Source organism: Oncorhynchus gorbuscha, linkage group LG26 (genome assembly GCF_021184085.1).
Source record: "Oncorhynchus gorbuscha isolate QuinsamMale2020 ecotype Even-year linkage group LG26, OgorEven_v1.0, whole genome shotgun sequence".
Classification (NCBI taxonomy): Eukaryota; Metazoa; Chordata; class Actinopteri; order Salmoniformes; family Salmonidae; genus Oncorhynchus; species Oncorhynchus gorbuscha.
The window spans coordinates 32873281-32895808 of record NC_060198.1 but is presented as its reverse complement, the minus strand read 5'-3'; the positions used below and the strand labels follow the sequence as shown (position 1 = coordinate 32895808).

General features: G+C 42.8%; 2 protein-coding genes across 4 annotated transcripts; one reads left to right on the top strand and one right to left on the bottom strand.

The window, feature by feature from the left end:
* Positions 1 to 23: 23 nt before the first annotated feature.
* On the bottom strand, positions 24 to 11958 carry LOC124016334 (next to BRCA1 gene 1 protein-like). Of its 3 annotated transcripts, none has more exons than XM_046331885.1 (19): positions 11713 to 11958; positions 7958 to 8020; positions 7841 to 7859; positions 7725 to 7747; positions 7451 to 7636; positions 6210 to 6287; positions 5852 to 6048; positions 5398 to 5523; positions 4914 to 5117; positions 4539 to 4698; positions 4108 to 4377; positions 3750 to 3957; positions 3337 to 3624; positions 3070 to 3237; positions 2540 to 2945; positions 2336 to 2418; positions 1867 to 1942; positions 1593 to 1689; positions 24 to 1374 (listed from the first exon to the last, which is right to left on the bottom strand). In XM_046331885.1, the coding sequence occupies exons 1-19, from the start codon at positions 11812 to 11814 to the stop codon at positions 1201 to 1203; spliced, it is 2928 nt and encodes a 975-aa protein (XP_046187841.1). In that variant the 5' UTR covers positions 11815 to 11958; the 3' UTR covers positions 24 to 1200. The 3 variants fall into 3 exon arrangements, 2 of the variants coding, with proteins under 2 accessions (XP_046187841.1, XP_046187842.1); XM_046331886.1 differs by lacking the exon at positions 11713 to 11958 and adding an exon at positions 8109 to 8199; XR_006835343.1 differs by having other exon boundaries at positions 1235 to 1374; positions 1844 to 1942.
* A 72-nt stretch (positions 11959 to 12030) lies between these two features.
* Positions 12031 to 21758, top strand: LOC124016335 (proteasome activator complex subunit 3-like). Its single transcript, XM_046331887.1, has 11 exons — positions 12031 to 12311; positions 12862 to 12894; positions 13109 to 13171; positions 15238 to 15342; positions 19476 to 19530; positions 19774 to 19889; positions 20025 to 20093; positions 20253 to 20320; positions 20427 to 20481; positions 20567 to 20653; positions 20775 to 21758. The coding sequence occupies exons 1-11, from the start codon at positions 12267 to 12269 to the stop codon at positions 20853 to 20855; spliced, it is 777 nt and encodes a 258-aa protein (XP_046187843.1). The 5' UTR covers positions 12031 to 12266; the 3' UTR covers positions 20856 to 21758.
* The last annotated feature ends 770 nt before the right edge of the window (positions 21759 to 22528 follow it).

Here is a 22528-nt window from a genome sequence, read left to right as displayed (position 1 = left end):
TCTTCAGCAGCTAGTCTTTTGGGTTTGCATCAATATTTATTTATTCCATGTGCAACAAAATAAATCATTTGTATATTATATTTACATGATTTTTCTTTTTAAACCCAAATATACTCCTAGTTAAGAATGGTGATTAATATACCCTCTCAAAATGAAATTAAATGGAGTGCATCAATGTAATGGTCCTCATTTCAAAAATACTTCATGTGTACACCATTACGCACAAATATCCATAGCATGTTGTCAGCCATGGCACGACATCACAGAAAGTAGGGGAATGATTATCTTCAATCAGTACGCTGATACTTTGAACAGTTAAGCTGAGAAAGGTTTAAGCATGTGGGGGTGAGTGTTTGTTTTTAATTGCTGTGATCTGAACGAAGCATAGCGTTCTCCAACACTGACAGTCATTCACACTTGGAACGAGGACCCTGACGTGTCCACTATTCAAACACTCTATGAAGTTGATTAACGTCATACAATGTTGACTATTGCCACAGCTTATAGAAGTCCTATATGGTTCTGTCTCTCTGTGATAAATATTACACCCAACACCCCTTCAGCTAAGCTCACACCTTTTCCTGTAACTCTTGTTGAATATACCTGGTCTATGGCTGCATATTCAGCCTGTATTCCAATCTATGATTTCAAGGGTGAGTATACTGTTTAACAGGAATGGCTTGGCGATAGCAACTTGTGATATGTTTGCCATTTGTTACCACAACAATGAAGGTGTTCTCCTGGAAAGAGTAGCCCACCCCATCCACCCCCCTTCTGTCTCCTCCTTTTCTATGCAAAAGCCAACAGCCAGAAACAGCCATGTTAAATGAATCTACATACATACATACATACATACATACATACATACATACATACATACATACATACATACATACATACATACATACATACATACATACATACATACATACATACATACATACATACATACATACATACATACATACATACATACATACATACATACATACATACATACATACATACATACATACTGTAGCTATTTGATAGTCTAAATATCCCAAAGTCCGTGGGAATGTCTCTAGGTCATAAATCAGGATATCTCCTGTCAACTTGGGCCAAATCTAAGAGAGGAAGAAGAGACAAGAGGTCAAGGCATCAGAGGTTAAACCCATGACGCCACCCCCGCTCCTCTTTCTCCTCCTCCTCCCTCTCTCCTCAGTAGCGGGTGGAGTACCAGTCATTGTCGGTCATCTGGACCAGTTCGTTGACCACGTCCAGCAGGTTGTAGTTGTGTTTCTTCAGCAGCCGCTGGTTGAGCGGCCGGTCACCAAAGCCCATCTCCACCAGCACCCCCATCATGGTGTCCTGGGTGGCTCCATCCACTGGGGGCTGCAGGAAGGACAGTATACTGTTTAAAATACACCTCCTAGATACTAACGACTCTGATAGTCAGCAGTGACATGTTAAAGTAGCCTCACAATGGTGGCATTCCAGTTCGATGTCTCAACCACCATGTTGATATGATATAGCAATCCTCTGAGATTGCAAAAAGGATGACCGTGAATGCTATCATTAACAGTACTGTAGGAAGTGAATGGAGGACTGACCTGCACTGGGCCAGGCTGCCCAGTGAACAGAGCCTTGTAGGCGGATGCTGCGACAGACAGGGCTCCTTTCACCAGGCCTCCAGTGATGCCTGGGTGCCTAGAAGGAACAAGACAGAGAGGGCCAGGGAGTGAGTCTTACTGACACCATTTTGTTTTTGGTCAGCCAACACGAACATCATTAAATTGACATTCCACTTTAACAAATCTCTTTAACAAGAGAGATCTAGGAAAATATTAGCATCTGAACTGACTGAGTTGCACATCAGGGTCCCACCTAGGGTCTTCGGAGTTGTCTTCTGAGTCATCAGAAGCAGATGGGCTGTCTGGTTGGCTGTCTGGCTGCTTGGAACCTTTCAGACACAACCACAGAGTTGACTGGTTGGTTATGTTCTGGGAAAAGGATATACCGATATGCTCATATGGATAAGTTGTAGCGCTCTAGAAGGGAGTGTATACAAGGTGCTCTTTGACAAGAATAACTCTCCAAACAGACCTCTACTCCATAGCCATTGACCTAGTGCTTAGTACTTGCGTTCGTTAGAACCAAGCAGACATATTGTACTTCGATATTACCGCTGAATGACCAGACAGAAAAAAAGGCACTGCAGCAAGCAGAAAACATTATTACTGTTAGGGCATTGTCGTCAGTTAGGCCCAACTTCCTTCATGTGACGAGCAAAAACGCTTTGTTTCCTTTAGTTGCTGGAACTACTGTTCAGTATGTGACCGTGTGTGTTCCTTACCATCCTCTGACTCCCCCGGCTGGTAGACCTCAGGCCTGTCCAGGGACTCCGTTGCTGCCTCGGTCTGATCATTGCCGTCTAGGCTGAAAACAACACCAACAATATACATCTACATTTTGGAACATCTCAGCAATTTAGCACTGTCAAAGTGTGTAATAGCACTGTAAACCTATTTCCAAGCACTGCTGGCCCAAGGTTTCTCACCTCAGTGTAAGAGCTGAGTTGAGCCAAGGGGGTGCCACCACCACAGGGGTTAGGGGCACGGCGTCCAAAGTCTGGGAGGTGCACAGCATATCGTTAGCGCTGCTGGAGCCTGAAACCGTCTCTTCTGCTTCATCGTGCTCCCCCTCGGGAGTGGTACGGCCCTGGTGGTCAGGGTCTGTGGGCTTGTCGGGGGCGTCGCCAGGCTGGGAGAGGGCGGAGCTGTACATGGACTCTCCCAGCGGGCGGCTGGTGTCGAAGCAGTCAGGGAGGATGATGATGTAATCCTCGGATGAGGCAGAGGAGGAACGGCTGCGAGGGCCCCTGTTCCCCTCTGTCAACTCTCCTTTATCTTCGTCCCCGCTGGCGTCCACGCAGATGCTCTCGATGTCTGACTCCAGACCCTCATCTGCAAACAGTCAAACTATTTAATTGTTGTTTTTTACCTGACAACAGGGCCCAGATTTGAGCTCAAGTGGTATTTATCAACCAATCAACTAATTGAAAACAGGAGGATAAGTTGGGCCAATCACCTGGCATCATCAGCTCTGGTATAGCCATCTGGGGAGGTGCTAGGGCTGTGAGAGGAGCCACAGGTAATATGTCCCGGGTTTTCTCAAACCTCGCCTCCAAACGCTTCTCAACACCTTTCCCTTTAAGAGAAGAGGAGGCGGAGCCACCTTGGGCTGCTGGGCGGACCACTGTGAAGATCAGGGAAAGTAATTTTGGTTACACTATGTTATGGCCCTTAATCTGGTATTAACATAGGCTTAATATGGAACTAATGAATAAAAACTCACCTTTGCTGGAGCAGTTCCCACGCAGGGGTGTGTGGTCTGGGGCCTCCTCCAGTGTGAGCGAGCGCATCACCGTCTCACACACAAACTGAGTCCCGCTCATATCCTCCTCTCCCTCCTCCTGGGCTGGAACCCGTCCCCCCTCCGCCCCTGGCCCCAGGCCCTGAGAAGGCTGGATGCTTTTGACTCCCTGGGCCTGATGGGCCTCTGCTTCCTCCTGGATCAACCCCAGGGTGGGCTTCTCCTGCAGGGGACCGTCATGGGGCAGTGGGGATATGCACGGGGTCATATCTGTGTGGAAGGGAAAGAGAGAATGAGAGAGAAATTCAGAAAAAGAGACGGAGAGACCCTAAGTGCAGTCAACTGATTAGGAACACCCTGCAGATTTAGCATGTGAATAGCAATGGAAGGCTTACCTCCCGGGGTGTTGTTGGGCACGCTCTCTATTTCCTGAACAATGTTGATATCCAGCAGCTCAAAGGAGAGTAAGTCCTGGGCTGTGAGCAGGTCCACAGAGGGAATGTAGTATTCTCCTTCGTCTTGGTCCACTGACATGAGTGCTTGGTCCCTAGAGGCTGCAGTACCAGACTTCCCACCCTTATCTGTGGAGAGGGGGTTCTTCCCCTGTAGAGCACCAGCAGATCGAAATATGTTACCCAGACAGAATACATACTTAACTGAGATTACTACCATCTTTTCCAGAGAACTACAGCATTGTATAGCAGTTTGGGATTGGCCACTGAGAACCAAAGTCAAGAGGATGGGTGGACTTGCCTGAGGGGTGACGCAGGGTGACACCAGCACGCCATCTGCCATCACGGCTGCAGGGGCCAGGGGGTCCACCACAATGCTGCACCAGACACGAGGGCCAAACTGCTCCCCACCGTGTGCCAGACGCCAGTGGGAGGTGTATGAGCCTTCCAGGGCTGGGGCGCATAGGGCCACGCTTACCACGCCCACCTGACCTGGCTGCAGGAAAGGCACAGCCACCTCACGCCAGCGGTCACCCGACGCCACCGCCAGATTCCCCCACATGAACTTCAGCTGAAAAGGAGATGGGGGGGGGGTAGAGAGAAAATGAGACTGTCAATGTTATGCCTAACTCTCATCGTCGTGTCCTCCTTTCTGCTAAGAGTACTGTGGTTGTCAATGGTAACCTCAGATAATGTGCATATCCCAGGTGCATCCTCAGCCCATAATAGTACCTTGGTTTCAGAGCTCCAGCTCACGCTGCCAGTGTTTCTCATCTTCCAGTACTTGATGAACTTGGTGCCCGGGCGAAGACGAGTCCCATCAGGCAGGTTCTCATCCAGGAACAGGGCCGTCATGGCTGGCACCACAAGAGGGCAGGGTCGCTTGGGACGTCTGGTGGACACAGCGCCAAAATACACTATTAAACCACAGAACATCTCTACAAAGCACAACTCTCACTGTCCTTTCCTTCCTTTTGACAGCAGTCTAACTACAGAGACAAGACCTGTGCCTCTCACTGATTTGACCTAAAGATACTGCTTTCAAGGCTTTGTATTCAGTGTATCTCCTTTCATCTAATTTTGGTGAACTGTCCCTTTAAGACGTACTCTGGGCTGTTGGCCTGGGTGGCCCTGGGTTGGAGCAGGACGGGGGAGGAGCTCCCTTCGCCAGCAGCACTCCACTGCAGGCCCCTCCTTTCCATCTTCAGCTGCTTCCTGATCTCCTTTACCTCCGCCTTCAGCTGACGCTTCTCAGCCTTCAGACGCTGCTTCTCCGCCTTACGGAAGCTCCGGTCCCCTCGCCGGTAGAACCTGGGGACAAGGTAGGGAAGGGGAGAATGCAAGGGTTTCTGATTGGCCATCATAGGACAGATAAAGTTCTGACAACTTTCTGATGACAATGATCATTGTAGGATTGAAAATTACAAACACAAAACAACCCCCAAAATGGAGAGCCATTTCTCATATCAAATGATAGCAGCCCCATAAACAATAATTATTTCACATTGGCACCCCATAAACATTAAACGAGGTTCCAAAAAGTTAATATGTAACTGTTACAATATGTAATATTTTCCAACCCTTGTCTTACCTGCTGTGGTCTGGGGCTGGTGAGCCGTGCTCAGGGATAGAGAGGGGTGTTCTGGCTCTCACCAGGTTGTGGCTGGGGTCATGGGAGAAGCTGCAGGGCTCACACAGTGTGCAGGACGTACACACACTGGGAAAAAGAAACCAGACATTCAGGGAGTGGCACACCAAACAAAGGCCCTTCTGATTGTTTTAAACTGATCTTCTTTGGTTTCGCATACTGAAGAAATGGAAATGACAACTGATTGAAGGAATTAGTTTGTTCTGGAGCAACACAATGTATGTTGGAGGCACTAAATTAAAAGTATGTGGGAGTAGGCTATTTACAAAAACATGTAAGAAAATATCTGATTACATTGGTGTTCATTTACCTTAACTCACATTTTAACTAATTCACATTTGTCAATGTCCTCCCTAGTCTTTCTCGAAGCCACCTCTTCTCCTCCTCCCCTTCTCACCTGCACTGGTATCCTCCCCCAGCGGTCTGGCCCCGGCAGCTGCTGCAGGCAGGGGTGGAACTAGGACCCCCAGGCAGGGTGGAGGAGGTCACCTCAGGGATCTGGGCCTCAGCCCCAATGGGCTTGTGGATGCAGCACTGGCCCGAGAACTCCCGACAGATCTTCTCCACTGCCTCCCTCACTACTTGATCTTTGAACTGGATGACAAGAGTTTGGGTTACTGGTTAGCTAGTGAGTTTCATTTCAATCTATAAAAATATACACATACAACCATATAATGTCACGGTTAAGTGGTATGATTCTAAATAGTACATTCATTGACGATAAAACCACAGTAATTTCCAAATTATCTCCTCACCTTCTCCATGTAAGATGTAAACCATGCTGGAGGTGTCTTATCTTCCTCTTTGGTCCCCTTTAGTTCTTTCATGATCACCTTGGAAACCAAAGTAGAAACACATCGGTGAGAAATCAGACAAATAAGCCATGTTTATTTTAGGACACGCAATGATTTAGTTTGGTCTTTACTTTTATTAAATGTATACCTAATGACACAAAAGCTCATCCAATTTGAAAGAATTAGCTATATAAAAGTAATAGTGCTGAGCGATTAGTACTTTGAGGTCAGTTCGTTTTGGTTTTGGTTCGATTATAAAAACTACATTAAATACACTATGCATTATGTGGGTTGAACGCTGTAACACAGAATAAAGCAATGAATAAAAATCCCATGATGATGGTAGTGACTGCCCATTACTGCTTATCAACCATCATTTATTCACCATACATTAATGAAATATTTCAGTTGTTGTGTATATTACATTTGTTTTATTTGATTACTTTATTATTTCAAGTCATCTCATCTCTATGTAGCTGCTGCCTATGCAGTCTGACAACATCTAAAAATGTAGTTCTTCAAATTAAATAAGGCATACTTCTATGACTGCTAAATAGCCACTACCAATCACTTAGATCATGTATTTTCTGGTAGATACCCCACGAAGCGTTGTTCTCTATATCACCTCACGCAATGGATCTTGGTCATTGTAGTTAATTACCGCATTTTATGCGCTAACCTATGTAGAATATTGGCCTGTTGGAATCTACAACTCCTTCCTACAACACACAGTTCAGGCTGGATCTAATTTATCTCTAGAGAATGTGCGCATTGAGCTCACAGAAAAAAATGAACGAAATGTAATTCAAATATATATATATGTATATATAAAAATATATTTTTACACATTTATTTAACCATTCAAGTCAGTTAATAACAAATTATTATATTACAATGACAGCCTACCCAGGCCAAACCCTTCCCTAACCCGGACGACGCTGGGCCAATTGTGCGCTGCCCTATGGGACTCACGATCACGGCCAGTTGTGATTCAGCCCGGGATCGAACCCGGGTCTGTAGTGACGCCTCTAGCACTGCGCGGCAGTGCCTTAAACCGCTGCACCACTTGGTCCCTATAATTTAACCAACATTGGTCAATTAGTTGTTTAAAAACTGAAACATAACCAAAATGTTGGTTAATCGCTCAGCACCATTAAGTGCGAAGTATACAGTAGTGTGCATATCTATAGCTCTGTCCTTACCATGCCCTGTTCGGGGACAGCAGCCTGGACCTTCCGGCTCACCACCTGAGCCAGGGTTGGGCAGTGCTGTGGGGGACGGAACCCTCTCTTGGGCTCCCCTCCACTGGCCTTGGCCGGCACACGCGTGGGCTGACCCCTGGTCTCATACACATTCATGTGCAGCCGGTTCCCTTGCCTGGATGCACTCTGATGAAATCAACAGAGGAATGATGTTTAATGTATTGCTTTGTTACTGAAAGGTGTATTTTGAAGTCAGATTTAAGTTACCACCTACCTTTAATGCCTCCTCATACTCCACTAGAAGAGGAAAAATATAATTATTGGACATGTTACATTGAACAACTAATTCATATTATGTTTGGTACAAAATAAATGTGTTTTTCTACTCACTTTGGCTGTTTATGGATACCTGAAACACAAAACGGAAATGTATTGCAACAACATTGTAATAGCATTGTATTACCAGTCCCAACAAATTAACATTGCCGTAACTCTTCGCTCACTCACCTCCTCATTCTCCTCATCAAAATAAGTAACTTGTAGATTACACAGGCCAAAGGACCTTTTCACCTGTAGACAAAAGACACAATCTATAAACCGACTGAATAATAGATGATACATGATTCAGCAAGCTGTATCTCAGACAAAGGACAGGCACCTCCAAATGGAATAAAAGTGATCCTTTCAAGAAGAGCCAAAAATCAATCATCTTATCACGGTTATATTTAGGCTATGCCGTAGTATCCCATATTTGCTCATTGAATGAACAAGCAGGGCTATGATGTAGCATATGATGCCTGAAAGGAAAATTGATCGGTCTCCTTGAAGGCAATGCCATGGCAACATGGAGACACAATGACATTTTCAATGAGGATAAACTCCGTGACTGGTGACTGGACAGCAGAGTGACAATGGAGTCTGAGCTTGCTGCTGCCAGGAGATTCAGAGGCAAACAGTCTCATAAGCTCTCCATATAGGAAAAACAACAACTGGCATCTACCATTCAGTCTTGCACTCACTGAAATTAAGATTTCCCATTTTACTGTGGGAAGAGAGAGAATGCAGCCCATTGCAAGATATTTTATTGGCTTGCTTTGGAAAGTGACATCTTGGCACAAGGGGATGTTGTCAGATGAGGAGGCTTGGCTCAAATGTTTATTTTGACATCATATGGCTGGGCTGTTAAACCCTGGAGTGAGAGACGGAAGCCTCAAGTGTCATAAGCCAGACTCGCCCTCGAATCAATACCACCCACAATGACGTCAAAAAGACTATAGTACTAACATGAACCAAGCTATCATAGGAGAGTAACATGTTCTGTTATTGTAGTTATGAAAAGGAAATGAGAACCACAGAGAACTAGCAACATTAACTGTAGCACGCAGTGTAGCCCTCCATCTCAATAGCCTGACTGTTGCCAATAAAGTGTCACTGGGTTAAATATGAATTAATCCCAAAATGATGCAACTGAATAATAGATGATACTGGGGATTTTTTTGTATATATCTTTTTACCTTTATTTAACTAGGCAAGTCAGTTAAGAACAAATTATTATTTACAATGATGGCCTACCAAAAGGCCTCCTGCGGGTGAGGGCCTACCAAAAGGCCTCCTTGCAGGGGAGGGCCTACCAAAAGGACTCCTGCGGGGGAGGGCCTACCAAAAGGCCTCCTGCGGGGGAGGGCCTACCAAAAGGCCTCCTGCGGGGGAGGGCCTACCAAAAGGCCTCCTGCGGGGGAGGGCCTACCAAAAGGCCTCCTGCGGGGGAGGGCCTACCAAAAGGGCCTCCAAAGGCCTCCTGTGGGGAGGGCCTACCAAAAGGCCTCCTGCGGGGGAGGGCCTACCAAAAGGCCTCCTGCGGGGGAGGGCCTACCAAAAGGCCTCCTGCGGGGGAGGGCCTACCAAAAGGCCTCCTGCGGGGGAGGGCCTACCAAAAGGCCTCCTGGGATTATTTAATTGTTTTATTTTAAAAAATTAATTAAATTAAAATATAGGACAAAACACACATCACGACGAGACAACACAACACTACATAAAGAGAGACCTAAGACAACAACATAGCATGGCGGCAACACATGACAACTAGAGGTTGACCGATTTAAATCGGAATGGCCGACTAATTGGGGCCGATTTCAAGTTTTCATAATAATCGGACACCGATTATGGCAGATTACATTGCACTCCACAAGGAGACTGCGTGGCAGGGAGACTACCTGTTATGCGAGTGCAGCAAGGAGCCACAGTAAGGTGCTAGCTAGCATTAAACGTATCTTATAAAAAACAATCAATCTTAACATAATCACTAGTTAAACTAGTAATATCATCAACCATGTGTAGTTATCTAGCTTGTCCTGCGTTGCATATAATCGATGAGTTGCCTGTTAATTTATCATTGAATCACAGCCTACTTCGCCAAACGGGTGATTTAACAAGCGCATTCACACAAAAAAGCACTGTCGTTGCACCAATGTGTACCTAACCATAAACATCCATGCCTTTCTTAAAATTAATACACAAGTATATATTTTTAAACCTGCATATTTAGTTAATATTGCCTGCTAACATGAATTTCTTTTAACTAGGGAAATTGTGTCACTTCTCGTGTGCTGTGCAAGCAGAGTCAGGGTATATGCAACAGTTTGGGCCGCCTGGCTCATTGCGATCTGTGTGAAGACAATTTCTTCCTAACAAAGACCGTAATTAATTTGCCAGAATTGTACATAATTATGACATAACATTGAAGGTTGTGCAATGTAACAGCAATATTTAGACATAGGGATGCCACCCGTTAGATAAAATACGGAACAGTTCCATATTTTACTGAAAGAATTAACGTTTTGTTTTTGAAATGATAGTTTCCGTATTTTACCATATTAATGACCTAAGGCTTGTATTTCTGTGTGTTATTATATTATAATTAAGTCTATGATTTCATATAGCAGTCTGACAGTGGTGGTAGGCTGCAGCAGGCTCATAAGCATTCATTCAAACAGCACTTTCCTGCATTTCCCAGCAGCTCTTCGCTGTACTTCAAGCATTGCGCTGTTTGACTTCAAGCCTATCAACTCCCAAGATTAGTCTGGCAATACTAAAGTACCTATTGGAACATCCAATAGTCAAAGGTATATGAAATACAAATGGTATAGAGAGAAATAATCCTATAATAACTACAACCTAAAACTTCTTACCTGGGAATATTGAAGACTCATGTTAAAAAGGAACCACCAGCTTTCATATGTTCTGAGCAAGAAACTTAAACATTAGCTTTTTTACATGGCACATATTGCACTTTTACTTTCTTCTTCAACACTTTGTTTTTGCATTATTTAAACCAAATTGAACATTATTTATTTGAGTCTAAATATATTTTATTTAGTGTTCATTCAGTATTATTGTAATTGTCATTATTACAATATTATATATATATATAATATTTTTTTCTTCTTTAAAGAAAAAATCCGCTGATTAATCAGTATCGGCTTTTTTTGGTCCTCCAATAATCGGTATTGGTGTTGAAAAATCATAATGGTCGACCTCTAATGACAACATAGCATGGTAGCATCACAACATGACAACAACATGGTAGCAGCACAACATGGTAAGCAGCACAAAACAGGGTACAAACATTATTGGGCACAGACAACAGCACAAAGGGTAAGAAGGTAGAGACAACAATACATCACACAAAGCAGCCACAACTGTCAGTAAGAGTTTCCATGAGTAGATAGGTTCTGCTTCGTCTATTTTGACAGCCACGGCTTCATGCGCTCATACCAAGAATGTCACTGGTCATCTTTACTGTTGTTGTTACCATTGACATGGTTACGACGCATGTATACTCGTCTACGTGGATGCCCTCTACAGGGCAGGCAACAAATTAATTTCTAATGCATCTTCATCAAAATGTAGGCCTATTGTATATATCCACTTTTATTAATAGCAGCGCCTCTTATTTTAGCATTGCTCGATATTATGTTGTTGCGACTGGGATGTTGTTGACTACTGATGTTCTTTTCGTTTAGATCCGTAGCTACTGTAACTACTAGCTAACATTAGGCCCTAATTGTTAAATATTAGATTGTCATAGCTAGAACAATGTTTTCAACTACAGGGTATCAATCATTTATACAAGGTATACAGCATTTAGCAAATAAGCGGCCGGCGATCGATGGTTGATAGCTTTAGCTTCAGTAACAGCCTACCGTAAAGGTATGCCAAGGTGAATGCTGCTATGAAAACACCAGCGTCGTTATCCCGCTTACCATGGCCTCCATTGACTCCCAACTCTTCGTCTCGGAACCCGACAGAAGAAAATTCTTCGCATTCCCCCTAAAATTCACCTTCAAATTGATGTAGAAGTCCATTGCTTCTTGTTTCTATGAATTAAAACATATCAAGGAAAACAAAAATGAATCACTGTTGCCGAGATAAATACAGATTGTCTGACTTTATGGTATGTGACTTATCCGGATGAGGCGTCTTTTCTGTTTACATCATCAGCTATGTAGACACACCCATATACGACCACGTGACAGAAACGCATATTTGAATCAATGTTGCGTAAAAATAAACACTGACACACAGTTAATGTAATACATGGACGTAACCTTTGTTTATCAGTATATAATCTTACATTTTAAAATAATCCACGAGAAACATAGCGAGTGATGCGTTTTTTTTGTCCACGTGGTTGTTTTACGAGTCGCATCTTTCCTACGTCATAACTTGATTTCGAAGCAGTGTGCGGCAAAGCAACTACGAGCCACTTAAAATCGTTTTTTTTGTTTATATCAGTTAATTTGATTTATTTAAAATTATGTCTTCAAAGGGCATTAAGGTAGACAATGACCTCAAAACAAAGGTAATGTTTCTTTGACGCAGAAGTTGAATAATTGAGAATGCTTGCCAGGCCTAGCTAGGGAGGTTAGCTGCATTTTGCTCATTGATTATAGTAGCTAGCTACGTTATTAGCACAGCACAACATCTATGAATGTTCAATTTTAAAAATCTGAGCTCCGTAAGTGGTGTTTGTTTATCTATCCTGTTGAGACTGGACAGTAGCGATTTGTTTGTTTATCTACAGTATCCCGCATCACACATTTTAAGCACGCGGGCTGTCTTTTTCTGCAGAAACGGCAACGTTAGCTAGTTACGTTAGTAACTCTTATATCCAATTTAATCTGTTTTAACACTATCAGTTCTTGGGGAACGATAACATTAGCATATGTACAAATGTAAATAGATCGGTCGCCTGCTAGCTAGAGATAAAGACACGACGGGGGGGGGAAGTATGGTGTTAAGAACAGCTGCTCCCATCAAATGGCACGTGGTGTTATTGGACTGTCATTCAACATGGTTTTACTTTCACTCACATGTCATAAGATGTGTTCGAAAATTGTTATTTTTCTCAGGTTGACGCCTTCAGAGAGCGGATCACGGGTGAGGTGAGTATCAATATTATCTCATCATGTTCCTATTTTAGACTTTTGATGGTCCTAGTCTTATATTTAATACATTTTACCAACCACAAATAACTATCAATCAAAAACTACAAATAACTGTTTGGAGTCGTCATGTAGTGGAGGCATCATGTATATACTGATGCTGGTGGACACGTGATCATTGATAAAAATAAAAATAAACTTTGTTCTTTACTAGGCTGAGAACCTGGTCGCAGACTTTTTCCCAAAAAAGTTGCTGGAACTTGACAGCTTTCTGAAGGTAATTCATATTCTAATAACAGGGATTCTATTGTTGTACATTTTATTGTCAAAATAGAATCTAGGTTAATCCAGAGCCCCTAAGGGTAAGGTTTGAGCACGCCTCCATCGACGTGGCTGTAGTGGGTTGAGAGCCTGAAGTTCCTGTGTCCGTATCACTAATTAACATGGTCCACACTAGAGCTCGGACGATAAACCAAAAATGATCAACACCAAACACAAGAATTTTACCGATATCAATCATTACGATACGTAGCCTTTACTAGTGAAATTTGATGTTAAATACACTTGCTAATATGGGTGATTCTTAATGGAACAGTTGATGGCAACAACCATCAAACCAGTAGTACATAATAACTGTAGTGCACATTAATGTTATAACTTACTGTTATTGCATCAATTCAGGCAATTTATTGCGCTTTGGATTTGTCCATATCACCCGGCTCTAGTCCACATGTTACGGCTATTAGCGCGCACCCCGCTAACTAGCTAGCCATTTCACATCAGTTACACACACCAACACAGTCGTGAGGAAGGCACGACAATGCCTCTTTCCCATTTAGGAGGCTGAAAATATTTCGCATGGGTCCTCGGATACTCAACGTTCTATAGCTGCACTATTGAGAGCATCTTGGCTGGCTGCCTCACTGCTTGGTATGGCAATGGCTTGGCATCCTGGGTTGTACGCACTACCGTCCAGGGCCTCAATACCAGGCGTTGTCAGAGGAAGGCCCTAAAAATTATCAAGTACTCCAGCCACCCAAGTCATAGACTGTTCTCTCAGCTACGGCACCAATGCACCAAGTCTGGAACCAACAGGACCCTGAACAGATTCTACCGCCAAGCCATAAGATTGTTAAATACCTGGACTATATGCATTGAACCTTTTGCACTCTCTTTTGACTCATCACATACACTGTTACTACTGTTGCCTAGTCACTTTACCCCACGTATATGTACAGTTGAAGTCGGAAGTTTACATACACCGTAGCCAAATACATTGAAACTCAGTTTTTCACAATTCCTGACATTTAATCTTCGGTCAGTTAGGATCACCACTTTATTTTAAGAATGTGGAATGTCAGAATAATAGTAGAGAGAATGATTGATTTCACATTCTCAGTGGGTCAGAAGTTTCCATACTAATTGTGTGTATTTGATAGCATTGCCTTTAAATTGTTTAGCTTGGGTCAAATATTTCAGATAGCCACAATAAGTTGGGTGAATTGTGGCACATTCCCCCTGACAGAACAAGACTTGTGAAAATCTACACTTTTTTCTAAGGTCTTGGCTGATTTCTATTGATTTTCCCATGATGTCAAGCAAATAGGCACTGAGTTTGATGGTATGCCTTGAAATACATCCACATGTGCACCTCAAACTGTCTCAAATGATGTCAATTAGCCTAACAAGCTTTTAAAGCCATGACATGATTTTCTGGAATTTTACAAGCTGTTTAAAGGCACATGCAACTTTGTATTTATTTTTATTTTACCTTTATTTAACTAGGCAAGTCAGTTAAGAACAAATTCTTATTTTCAATTACGGCCTAGGAACAGTGGGTTAACTGCCTGTTTAGGGGCAGAACGACAGATTTGTACCTTGTCAGCTTGGGGATTTGAACTTGCAACCTTCCGGTTACTAGTCCAATGCTCTAACCACTAGGCTACCCTGCCGCCACTTAGTGTGTGTAAACTTCTGACTCACTCGAATTGTCATAGTGAGTTATAAGTGAAATAATCTGTCTGTAAACAATTGTTGGAATAATTACTTGTCATTCACAAAGTAGATGTCCTAACTTACTTGCAAAAACTATAGTTTGTTAACAAGAAATTTGTGGAGTGGTTGAAAAACAAGTTTTAATGACTACAACCTAAGTGTATGTTAACTTCCGACTTCAACTGTACATATCTATCTCGTACCCCTGCACATCGAGTTGGTATATCCAAGTTATCGTTACTCATTGTGTAATTATTCCACGTGTTATTTTTCAAATTCTCTGCATTTTTGGGAAGGGCCCGTAAGCATTTGACGAATACACTGACTTGATTTCTTCATCCTTTCCAGGAGCCCATTTTGAATGTCGCAGACCTGAAAGATATCCACTCCGAGATAAACGTCAAAGTACCGGACCCAATCATTCTCAACAATAGTCATGATGGAGTAGATGTGGTAAGTTCATGGATTCTCATTTGCATCAAATCAGTATCATGAAAGTGTATACATTCAATACAAAAATTCATATTTACAATGGCGGCCTAGGAACAGTGGGTTACCTGCCTGTTCAGGGGCAGAACAACATATGTTTACCTTGTCAGCTCGGATTCGATCTAGCAACCTTTCAGTTACTGGCCCAACGGTCTAACCACAAGTCTACCTGCTGCCCCCATGGTTACAGGTAACACACCTGATTTAGCAAATCGGATCTTGATTGAAGACACCGGCACCCTCATAGATATCATCCTGACCAACCTGCCCTCTAAATACACCTGCTCTCTTCAACCAGGATCTCAGCTATCACTGCTTCATTGCTTGCGTTCGTAATGGGTCTGCAGTCGAACGACCACTCGTCACCCTAAAACACTTCAGCAAGCAGGCCTTTGTAATCGACCTGGCCCGGGTATCCTGAAAGGATATTGACCTCATTCTGTCAGTAGAGGATGCCTGGTTATTCTTAGTGTTTTCTTGACCATCTTAAATAAGCATACCCTGTTTAAAAAATGTAGGCCCAGGAACAGATCTAGCCCTTGGTTCACTCCAGACCTGACTGCCCTTGACCAGCACAAAAAACATCCTGTGGCGTTCTGAATTAGCATCGAATACCCCCTGCGATATGCAACTTTTTTTTAGGGAAGTTAGGAACCGATATACACAGGCAGTTAGGAAAGCAAAGGCTAGCTTTTTCAAACAGAATTTGCATCCTGTAGCACAAACTCCAAAAGGTTCTGGGACACTGTAAAGTCCATGGAGAATAAGAGCACCTCCTCCCAGCTGCCCACTGCACTGAGGCTATGAAACACTGTCACCACCGATTTTTAAATCCACGATAATTCAGAATTTCAACAAGCATTTTTCTACGGCTGGCCATGCTTTCCACCTGGCTACCCCTATCCCGGTCAACAGCCCTGCACCCCCCACAGCAACTTGCCAAGTCCCCCACATTTATGCTTCACCCAAATCCAGATAGCTGATGTTCTGAAAGAGTTGCGAAATCTGGACCCCTACAAATCAGCTGGGCTAGACAATCTGGACCCTCTTTCTAAAATGATCCGCCGCAATTGTTGCAACCCCTATTACTAGCCTGTTCAACCTCTTTCGTATTGTCTGAGATCCCCAAAGATAGGAAAGCTGCCGCAGTCATCCCCCTCTTCAAATGGGGAGACACACTATGCAACAATATGATGAAGTGTGAATATTTCTGCCACCCACACACAGCAAAACGGTTCCAAATAAATTACATTATTACGTGTTCCACCACCCATGTTATTTACATTATTAAATGTCCATGTGGGCTCTGTTATGTCGGTAAAACCACCCGCTCTCTCAAACAGCGAATCAGTGAACATGAAAGTTAAATCAGGAGAAACGACAGGGATTATCCAATCGCTGTACATTTCAATGACCTGAAGCACATTTCCACCTTTGGATTTTGTGGCATAGAGAAAGTTAAGATATCAGACAGGGGAGGTGATATTAATAACACTAAGTAAAAGAGAATGTTTTTGGATTTTCACCCTCCAGACATGATTTCCTAAAGGACTTAATGATGAAATGCCTATGTATGTTATGTTGTGGATTTGAACATGAAATATGTCTCGACTATGTCTTGATTATTCTGACGTTTTTCGTACGATGTACCCAATGACTATTAAAACCTTACTATGTCCTCATTGAGATTTTACAGACGTGTTCAATACGCCTTATTTATACACTTGTAATATTTATGAAATGCATATTGTTATATTTGGTAGCACTTATTTGTTTTCCCTTTGCCTCCAACCCCCTTCGATGTTTAGAACGGATGTTGGTGGGGCCAGGTCTACATAAGGGTGCTAATTGTTATTTTTTAATCACAAAAGCTCTGACGAAGGCCGTGTGGCCGATACGTAATCTTATTAAAGATCAGTGATACTATCAAGAGCAGTGTGCGGTTTCCTTTTTCCTTCATCGTGTTCAATTGTTGCCATGCACCTGCGAATAAGATTGCTCAGATTTACGAGTGCCTTTTGAATTTTCTAAGGTCTTCGAAAGCCAAGTTAACAAACAGATTACCGACCATTTCGAATTCCGCCGCACCTTCTCTGCAATGCAATCTGGTTTCCGAGCTGGTCATGGGTACACCTCAGCCACGTTCAAGGTCCTAAACGATATCAAAACCACCATCGATAAAAGACAGTACTGTGTAGCCGCCTTCATCGACCTTGCCAAGGCCTTCTGTCAATCGCTACATTCTTATCGGCAGACTCGACAGCCTTGGTTTCTCAAATGACTGCCTTGCCTGATTCACCAACTACTTCTCAGAGTTCATTGTGTCAAATTGGAGGGCCTGTTGTCCGCACCTCTGGCAGTCTCTATGGGGGTGCCACAGGGTTAAATTCTCAGGCTGACTCTTTTCTCTGTATATGTCAATGATGTTGCTCTTGCTGCTGGTGATCTCTGATCCACCTCTATGCAGACGACACCATTCTGTATACTTCTGGCCCATCTTTGGACACTGTTAACTGACCTCCAGATGAGCCTCAATGCCATACAACTCCTTCCGTGGCCTCCAACTGCTCTTAAATGCAAGTAAAACTAAATGCACCGATCGCTGCCCGCACCTGCCCACCCGTCCAGCATCAGTACTCTGGACGGTTCTGACTTCTGAGAATATGCGGACAACTACAAATACCTAGGTATCTGGTTAGACTGTGAACTCTCCTTCCAGACTCGCATCAAAAATCTCCAATCCAAAATTTTAATCTAGAATCGGCTTCCTATTTTGCAACAAAGCATCCTTCACTCATGCTGCCAAATATACCCTTGTAAAACTGACTATCCTACCGATCCTTGACTTCGGCAATGTCATTTACAAAATTAGCTCCAACACTCAACTCAGCAAATTGGATGTAGTTGTAGTCTATCTGTTTTGTCACAAAAACCCTATATACCACCCACCACTGCGACCTGTTGGCTGGCCCTCGCTTCATATTCGTCGCCAAACCCGCTGGCTCCAGGTCATCTAAATCTTTGCTAGGTAAAGGTCCGCCTTATCTCAGCTCTCTGGTCACCATAGCAGCACCCACCCGTAGCGCACGTTCCAGCAGGTATATCTCACTGGTCATCCCCCAAAGCTTTGGCTGCCTTTCCTTCCAATTCTCTGCTGCCAATGACTGGAACGAATTGCAAAAATCACTTAAGCTGGAGACTCATATCTCCCTCAATAGCTTTAAGCATCAGTTGTCAGAGAAACTCACAGATTGCACCTGTACATAGCCCATCTGTAAATAGCCCATCCCCATGTTTTTTTTCCCTTCTCCTTTGCACCCCAGTATCTCTACTTGCACATTTAATTTTCTGCACATCTATCACTCCAGTGTTTAATTGCTAAATTGTAATTACTTCGCCACTACGGCCTATTTATTGCCTTTCCTCCCTAATCTTACCTCATTTGCACACTCTGTATATGTATGTATGTATGTATGTATGTATGTATGTATGTATGTATGTATGTATGTATGTATGTATGTGTGTGTGTGTGTGTGTGTGTGTGTGTGTGTGTATATATATCTATATATATATATATATTATTGACAGTACATTTGTTTATTCCATGTGTAACTGTTGTTTGTCACACTGCTTTGCTTTATCTTAGCCAGGTCGCAGTTGTAAATGAGAACTTGTTCTCAACTGGCCTACCTGGTTAAATTTAAGGTGAAATAAAAAGACTATGAAAAGTAGAATCAGGTGTGTTATTGCTTGGCTGGAACAAAGGCTTGCACCCACAGTTAGCTAGCATTTGATTATTGCCACTGCCTAACAACTTCATTAGTCTGATCACAAGGGTATGTTCCACATCTGAAAGAGACTACCCTGAACAAAGTGGAGGATAAGCCAACACCAGCAGTCTCTCACTCACTTTAACATAACACTGTGAAGGAATGTTAATGAGACATAAACAGAATGGCTCATTGACTCTCAGCAGGTCACTGTGTCAATGCACTTGACCATTACTGTTCGAGGGAGAAAAATGTGGAACCCCTTTGATCAAGGGAGACCTGTAACAGAAGTAATGCCTATGTTAATGCATGGTTAATGTTTTATAGCAAAATTCCAGAAAACGGAAAATGGAAGATGGACTCGATGATGATAACTGTCAAGGTAAACCCTTCTGCCTGTAGTCATGCATTTTGATACTTGCATAATAAGTCTGATGGCATTGCTGTACTGTAAAATCACTTGATATCTCTTAATGTCTGTCAATGCCGACTTTTGCCAGAACCATTCATCTTTTAATAAATTTCTTGAAAGAAGAGAATAGTAGACTACACTTGACTGATTTGCAGTATTCTATATTAGCTAGAAACTGCTTGGATATTTGACCTCTGAATCCCACCTCTCTAGATGGCCCCAAGGTGTTTGTCATGCCAGGGGGGATGATAAAGAGCAACGGCCAGCTGGTGGACCTGATCGAAAGAGTCAAACCAGAAATAAGAACCCTCATAGAGAAATGCAACACGGTATATACCCACAAACACAGCCATTTTTCTTTGAGGGATTTATTGATTGCTTTTTGAGGGCTCTCCCACTGAATTGCTTAGTGGAGATCTACTGTTAAGAAATGACTGTCTCATGTTTATGTCTCTCACTCTCAGGTCAAAATGTGGGTCCAGCTCCTAATCCCCAGAATAGAGGATGGTAACAACTTTGGTGTATCCATCCAGGTATTATACTTTCCCATCAGTATGAGTGCAGAGACATTCACATGTTTAGCTTCTGGTCTACTTTTCCGAACATGAACAAATCTCCATCACTAGGGTGCAGAAATTGCACTCTTTTGCCTTTCTGTCAGATGATGCTGGTCTTGTTGTTTCTGTCCACAGGAGGAAACTGTTGCTGAGCTCAGGACTGTGGAAGGAGAGGCAGCCTCTTACCTGGACCAAATTTCCAGGTATGCCACAGTATACACTACCTTGTGTTTTTATTTACTTCACAAAATTCCCTTATGAATCTATAAAACGGTTCCTTGGACTGTCTCAAACGTTTGTTTTCAACAGGTATTACATCACCAGAGCGAAGCTCGTCTCCAAAATTACAAAGTACCCTCATGTGGTAAGTGTTAACTGCATACTGTTTACATCCACATCCAATCTGCTGCCCTGAGTCCTCTCGTTGTTGACCATCCGTCTGTCTGCAGGAGGACTACCAGCGCACGGTGACTGAAATAGACGAGAAGGAATACATCAGCCTCAAGATCATTGTGTCAGAGCTGAGGAATCAATATGTGAGCAATACATGCACACCGGTCTGGCTCTGTTCAACCATGTTGTATCAATGTTATGTTAGCCTGTCATGTTCTGGTGCAGATATTTGTTGACTAATAACCAAACCCCATCCACTTGCAGGTGACATTACATGACATGATCCTGAAAAACATAGAGAAGATCAAGAGGCCACGAAGCAGCAACAATGAAGCCCTCTACTGAACACTCCACTTCTCCTTATCCTCTTCTCACCAACTCCTAGTAACAGCCACATTGGCAGTATTTAGATAGGCAGCCCAATTCTGAACATTTTTTCCCACTAATTAGTCTTTTGACCAATCAGATAAGCTCTGTTGTGATTGGTCAAAATGCCAATTAGTGGGAAAAAAGCTCCAAATTGGGTTGCCTGTGTGAATGCAGCCATTGACTGTAACAGGCTTTGTTCTGGACTATTATCATCAATTCCCTCAAGGTGGACTTCAAAAGAACCTCTTTAGACATGTTCTGAAACATCCATGTTTCCAGGACTTGTGAGAAGGTTGTACCTTGATTATGGATTTTTCTCCATGTCGACCAATCAAGCGGGCTTGAACTGAACTCAAACATGGCCGGCCTCCACAAGGTTGGTAGGAGGTCAGATAACGTGTGTCCTTGTTGTCTGTGTGCTTGTAGTGTGTATGTCTTGTCTGGAAACTGTCATGGGAGTTTCAAAGGTATACTTTGTCTGTTTTATCTTTAGTTTGTTTTTAAGGAATTATTTTTAGGATTCTGAAGTGCTTGGTGGTAACTATATAATTAGCTGTATGTGAGATTGTCAAGGTGAGTGTGTGGGAATGCTCAGTCAGCATTTTAGTTGTAGTGTAGCTTGCAGTCCTGTCAGTTATTTCTATTTTATTTTTTCTTAGGGGACTACTCACAAGTACATTATGAAGGACTATGGTCTGTTTCCAGCACAATATGTAATGGCCATCCACTCCCACTCTGATCTTGGAGTTTCAGTTGTGTTAAAAGCCAGATCTGTAATGTTCTCATATCCAGATGCTACGTGATGAGAGAGATGTCTTTACTGTATCTCTCCCTTAATTGTAATTATGTTTTAAGAATAAATATTTTTACTTAATACAACTTGAGAGAATGATATGGTTTCTGACCTGTTGTACATGCTGAAACTGTGTCTCAAAGAGTTTGTGTCGTTGAATTCAAGCCTTGCTGTGAAACTTATTCACCTCAGGATGAGGGGGAAAAATACTTAGCAAATGAGATATTAATAGCTAGGTTTATATGTATTTTCATACAAATGTGAGCAAATCTGCATTTTAAAAATATGTGCATTTCCCCACCAGAGGTGTTTCCCATCACACTTTTTTTGTGGATTAAAGGCTGCGTGATGAAGTTTCATGTACTGATTTAAGGTCAGTGTTACTATGGCATTTTCAGCTCTACAGATTTAGTTTTGTCACGCAGTGTTGTGATAAATGGCAAATTTGCCCAATTTGGTTCTCATGCTCTAGACAAGTTTGATGGTGTACACAGGTTAGGTTATATGATGGATAAGAGCAAGATAACTTGTATTTGTTAATTGGCAGCTAAGCACTGTTCATGTCACTAGCATACAAATTAAGACCCTTGATTGTGATTGGAAAGGAGCATCCAGCGTGCTTTCAGCACCCTGGAGTGTAGACAACTGCATGCTTTACCAAGTTGCAGTGGGATGACCACACATCATAGCAACGTGTGACTGCAAATTTACCTCAACATGATGATTATTCTATCAAATTGCGTAAGAAATTTCACCACAATTCGATGCACAATTAATTTTACCGACACACAGATCCTACCATGTCGAGTGAACAAATTGTAAACATTTACAGAATTGTAAGGACACATCCTGTTTC